At 38.8% G+C, this 6,062-nt stretch overlaps 1 protein-coding gene across 1 annotated transcript; it reads left to right on the top strand.

Moving 5' to 3' along the window:
• The first annotated feature begins 1,012 nt into the window (after positions 1-1,012).
• On the top strand, positions 1,013-5,731 carry LOC114354383 (ficolin-2). The gene is made up of 8 exons (XM_028306750.1): positions 1,013-1,559; positions 2,728-2,878; positions 3,151-3,249; positions 3,334-3,493; positions 3,699-3,963; positions 4,121-4,247; positions 4,437-4,596; positions 4,881-5,731. The coding sequence occupies exons 1-8, from the start codon at positions 1,043-1,045 to the stop codon at positions 5,016-5,018; spliced, it is 1,617 nt and encodes a 538-aa protein (XP_028162551.1). The 5' UTR covers positions 1,013-1,042; the 3' UTR covers positions 5,019-5,731.
• Positions 5,732-6,062: the final 331 nt, after the last annotated feature.

Genomic DNA, 6,062 nt, shown 5'->3' with positions numbered 1-6,062 from the left:
AGCGAATCTATTTTGTGGATATTTCTATGAGCCCCGATCGGTTTTTTGGTCTGTGTTGGAGTTTGCCTTAAGCAGGCATCAAATAAATGCCCTGGCGAATAAGTTGGTATTCTTATTATCTTTAAAGTTATCAATATCAAATGCACGTCACCTGATAACAAAATTAATAAAATCAATTTTTTTCCGCGTGTCATAGAAAATACCATTCCCCACCGCCAACGGGAGGCGTTTCGTAAGAGGCGACTAAATTATGTAGCACGAGATAGCTAGGCAGCAGCGTCTGCGAACGAAATCTATAAAAACTGCGCTCGCCATCGATGCCAAACCAGAGCCCCGATTACGGTAACTTTTAACGTTAACAATCCAGACACGCTTCTCGATTCTGCGATACGATTGGTCGTTCAACAGCGTACGTCAGCTGTTTCGACCAATCGTATCGCAGCGTCGATGAAGCGTGTCCGGATTGTAGACGTTAAAAGTTACCGTAATCGGGGCTCTGCCTGCCAAGCGCGTGGCGAGTAAGTACTGGCAATTTCCCTCCCAATGGAAAACACTAAGAAAACATTAGGAGAGGCCTATGTACAGTAGTGGACGTTCTGTGGCTGAAATGATGATGATGATGAAAAAATTTTTTGATCTATATTTAATTTAATTTTTATTTTTTTGATTAATTTAATTTTAATTTAATTTTTTGATCTATATTTAATAATATTTAATAGGCCGGTAAAGCCAACATGGGAATGTAAGTAGCGCAATCTAATAGACAGACACATTATTATGACGGACAACCACATCGCACACGGTACTCGATAGAAGTTTGTAAACATATCAATAGTTATAGTTAAGACGATACTAACGTATGTAAACAATCGTGAGAAAAATCTGTGCGAATCACTCACGCTGAAGACTCACGGGTAAAGTATTCTTCAGTTGTTTTTATTTAGCACAATCGCAGTTTGTAAACTTTCTTTTATACGACAATCAGATGGTTCACGCAGACGCGACAGTAACATCTTGGTTCACGGTCAAGTCACATCTCGCGATGGTCACACTGACACTGATCGTGCCCGTCCTCATAGCGCTTTCCGCGTTTTGTGAAGCCGCCAGGGAAAAAAGATCAAGAAGAAAAAACGACTACCCTGATAAATCCCTGTGGAAGAAAGAATACGAAGATGAACTCACGGATGCCATGCTGTCCACCAGAAAAAGGGACAACATTACTCGAGTGGTCCAGTCTGCAGCCTCATCAGATAACGAAGCTGTAATCGACAAATTAATGGAAACAATAACATCAAGCGAGAAATATCTTAAGAAAGTGGATAGCATCGACTTCAGACTGAATCGCTTGGACATCGAAGTTCACGAGAAGACAAACAGCATATTGAAGCAGTTGATGGAAATCATGAAAGCTATTAGAAACGATGCATATCCTGACAAATTGGAAACTGTTTTGGATACTTTAAAAACAGAAGTGAACCAAATTAAGTTTATTTTGGAGAAAAACCCACGGTCTACCAATGCTGGTAACGACGAAGACGATCCTAGGTTTTCAAAACGTAGTTCTCTTTCCATACTTCCATCCATTGAGTAATTGTTAAAGTGTATTCAGATTTTAACAAATTTAAATTAATGAGCCTGGAACTTGTATAGTAACAATACTACCACAGTGTGATAAAAAAAGTTCGTGAACATGCACAACAAAACATCACATTCTGATGCACCACACCTACCTACTACAGCATTTTTACTTAGCTCGTTTAATCATTGTGAATGTTAAGTACCTAAATGTATTTTAGCAGTGCATCATAGATAGCAATTAAAAACTTAGGTTACCTGCATCTCAATGCATTCAACTTGTGTTCGTTGAAATTTGTTTTACTTATTTACCAATAAAATATTTGAGATCAAGTGAGAAGTAATGAAATGACGAAGATGATCCACCTAACTCTAAAACCGAACTTAAAAACTTTGAGATAGTAGTTGCCTATGTATTTAGAAAATGTAGTTAGATTTAATACGTAATTAATTAGTTAGACAAACTTGTTTTATTTAAAGAAAAAAGTGGAGAAGCTGATAGAGGTGAGTACCCACATAATAGTTTTAACATTTGCTCGTAAGCCCTTTCGTAAGTACCTAGGTAATAGTGACTTCAAAACAGTTGGTACTTATTTAGTTAATACATAATTAGGCAGCTAGGAATATAAGTTATCGAGTATTAATAAGGTAGAATAATAATATGATGATTATCACTTGCAAATGAACTTTGCAATTTAACCTATGATGATGAATATCCAACGGCGTGGTAGATTTAACTAAGTAGATCTGCATAGTTGAGACATTAGTTAAATTCCTTAGATTGATTGAATTTGAAAGTTACATTCACTTCTAATTGAATAAACATTTTAATTATTGTTATTCTTGTTCAAGTTAGATGATGATGATTTAACAATTTTGGTAAATTAAATCTTATTTTGAACCATAGACCTACCCTAGTTAGTTTCTCACGTTTGTCTGTTTTAGAGTAGGCGCACACCGTTTATTTTTAGTTGGCCGATAGTTGTGCCCGATTTCAAATTGTATGAAGAATCGGCCAAATCGAATCGGCGTAGTGTGCGCACTCCCATACATGCCCATACTGATCAACAGCCCGACTAAACTATCGGCCGACGAAAAATCAACGGTGTGCGCCTACTCTAGAATGCACAAACGCAAATGTTTTTTTTTCAGTGGAAGGATCGGAGTTTCACGGAGACAGTAATCTGGATACTCGCCTCAGCGTCCTTGAGGGCAACTTGAAGAGCGTCGTGGCTGGCGTGGACTCCATCATCTCAACCATCGCAGAAGTCAAGAATCGACAGACGTCCAGGACCTATACCAAGTATGTGGTTCTACCTGCACTTATACCTTTTTTTATCCACAACGAGGAAGGTCTTGGCTTGCATCTCACCTGTTGGAAACAAGCTTCACCTGGAAAGCTTTCCGGACTTTTTTTATTTGGACAGTTTATTCTTTAACAATAGCTGCTACAACTGATTTCACGCCAGTTTTTTTTAACCCAAGCTTCCAAAGAAGCTCCGATTGCACAGTTTATCAACCATCACTACTAAAATTTAAACTTACCACAAATCGTGACCTTTTAAATCTTCTCAGAGCCGACACGGGCTCCCCCGGAGTAGTGGACGCGCTCGGTCTGATCAACGAGTTCAGAAGGACGCTGCATGAACAAAAAGCAAAGAAGTGTGAATGCAAGTAAGTCAACTAACTTGGTCAACTAAGTATTATGAAACAGATTGAGAATATCAAAACAAAATTGCATCTTATCTTACTCTTCAGGAGCGGAGGAAGGTTTGACAGATCTGAGAGGTATCCCACTGACTGCCACGAAATCCAAATGCAAGGGTTCAACGTGTCCGGCATTTATAAGATCAAGCCCGAGGACATGGAGCCGTTCTACGTACTCTGTGACCTCACCACAGCTGGAGGAGGCTGGACGGTAAGTTGATCCAAAGAGCAATTAAACACCCCTCATTTTTGGAAAACAGGCCTCACCTTTCTCGAATTTTCGAAATACGTTTAGTAGCGACCAGCGCATCAGGTTTCATGAAAATGCCCATGCAAATGTACTTTAAGAGTTGTTGACTTTAGTTTAAACCTCTCCATAACCGCTAGAATTTGTACAACATTGATTCAACTTCTAGGTATTCCAAAACCGATTCGACGGCTCCCAAGATTTCTACAAAACTTGGTCTGATTACAAACACGGTTTTGGTAACCTCGCCGGTGAGTTCTGGCTGGGTCTAGAGAAGCTTAACTACCTCACGAATCAGAAGTTGTACGAATTGAGGGTAGAGATGGAAACCCAGCGCGGGCAAGAGGCGTACGCAGGGTACTCAGTGTTCACAGTCGGCCCCGAGCACGAAGGGTACCGGATAAGCACGCTTGGCACCTATTACGGCACTGCAGGTAAAGAACTGTCCATACCATGCCAATTTGTATAGATAAGAATAATTCTAATACCAAGTGGGACTAAGAACGTAAATTAGCAATTTTATTTTTATTTTAAATCCAAGGATACAAATAACACAAAAATAACTGAATTAATTTATTATTCATATTTTAGGTGATTCTTTGGCCTATCATGCTGGTCAGAAATTTTCAACCTTGGACATGGACAACGACGAGTGGAAAGACGGCGCCTGCGCATCCGAGCATGGCGGTGCTTGGTGGTACAAGGAGTGCGATAAAAGGTAACCGTTTGCCTCTCTCTAGGAATCGCCGCACCGCCGCACAGAAACCGACAGACTTGTACGGTCATTGATCCACGGACACCATTGCGGACACAATATATGCTAGGGAATCAACGACAATGACAAAATGTCAAGTATTCACTCATCCACGACTCTAGATCATTTTAAAAGCCACTTTCCTTTGTTCAGCAACTTGAACGGCAAGTATGCGACTGCTACTGATGAGCACCGAGGCCAGTCAATATACTGGATTTCGTTCAAAGCCCCCAACTCCCCGCTATCGAAGACCAAGATGATGATCAGGCCGCTGCCTGCGAGCAAGCCACTGGACTACGGCGATGCCAACAGGGTAATGTTTATATTATGATAAATTTCGTAGCATAATAAAATGAACAGGTGGACTATACCTACTCTCTCGTATCAATAGATAATGCCTATTGTGTTTAGACAAAGCCAATTGTTAGACGTTTTATAATTATTTTCGTTTTCTGTTCACTACTAAAAATTATTTTACTATAAATCCACCACACAATCGAAGATTAGGTAATATTTTGACTTTCAAATGGTGTTATGAATAAGTAAGTGAGCATATTTTGCAAATAATCTAAGAATAAATGGCTCATGTTTTTGCAGAAAACTGTAGAAAGTCCGAAACTGAGGCCTCTGCATGATCTGCCCAAGGGAGTGAAAGCCACCTACGACCTGAGCCATTCGCCGTACAGATACGAGGAGCCCACACGCGCTGACGCCTTCTTCCCCAACTACGCGTAGTCTCTACAACGAATTGTCAGCACTGCTAGAGAAAACCCATTATTAATACAGTCTGCTGAAGATCAACCCTACCACAGTTTTGTCAGCCAAACACGGACTATGGAAAGATGGAATATTTTTCGGATTTCACGCGTTCATTCCATCAGCATCAACGTCTATTGTATCTTTTAAACAAATAGTTGTCAAATATCAAATTTTATTGCAATTGTGTGGTATTTTAGGGTTGCTTTAGCAGTGGCGGCTAATAAATTAACCAAATTGGTTTCGTATTTTTTACATTATTGTAATTTCCAAATTGTTATACGATGAATATTATTATATTGTTGAATTTATTTTATTTTTAAATGTTATTTTTAAACTAAAATGAACACGAGCATTTTGCCATTAATGGTGGAACTCAAAGCTGCAATGCATTTCATGTAATGTTAGGTTTTAGATAATGATTGGCATGTATGTATGTCTTTGTACAAAATGGTCTATAGTTGCTCCCGAGTGGAGTATTGCTGTGACGTGTGGAGCTTTGTTTTAAATTTATTTTACCAATGATTGGAGCCTTTTCCTACTATAAGTAATAATATTAAATAGTAATTGCCTCGTTATGACTTTCAAATGAATGAACATAGAAGATAGTAGATCACTAAGGTGGCATTCAAGTGGGATTATATTTTCGTTAAAGGTCACTTTTGGTGGAATAAAAAACGAGTTGCCTGTAATGTTAAGCACATAAGTGCCACTTGTGGTCTAAACTGAATAAATATTTTTGATTTTGATTTTGTTAATGTGATTGTATGAATTTGTATATGTTGACATTCGTTGCATAGTCATGAACCTTAATCTAGGCTAGGACGCATGTAAGGTTGATATGATATAAACCATTAGAGAAACTATTCTGAATGTAATTTGGTAATGATGCTATTGGAACGCGCTGTGCACTATCGTTACTGCGCACTGCAACGTGTAACTGGGATTATAATACTTTTTAAGAAGTGCCTATGTTCGAGATAATTTCTACATTTCCTCAACTTTTCGACGTTTCGATGTAAA

The sequence above is a fragment of the Ostrinia furnacalis genome, unplaced genomic scaffold (assembly GCF_004193835.3).
Source record: "Ostrinia furnacalis isolate ACB-3 unplaced genomic scaffold, ASM419383v2 OfSCF0188, whole genome shotgun sequence".
NCBI lineage: Eukaryota > Metazoa > Arthropoda > Insecta > Lepidoptera > Crambidae > Ostrinia > Ostrinia furnacalis.
The sequence above is the reverse complement of the archived record's forward strand: the minus strand, read 5'-3'. Positions and strand labels throughout refer to the sequence as shown.

What these genes read in the sequence shown, in the direction of transcription:
- LOC114354383 (XM_028306750.1), top strand. Translation starts at nt 1,043, where the DNA reads ATGGTCACACTGACACTGATCGTGCCCGTCCTCATAGCGCTTTCCGCG. An exon ending in GCAAAGAAGTGTGAATGCAA is followed by an intron (nt 3,250 to 3,333) that starts GTAAGTCAACTA and finishes CTTACTCTTCAG; the next exon opens with GAGCGGAGGAAGGTTTGACA. An exon ending in CAGCTGGAGGAGGCTGGACG is followed by an intron (nt 3,494 to 3,698) that starts GTAAGTTGATCC and finishes TTCAACTTCTAG; the next exon opens with GTATTCCAAAACCGATTCGA.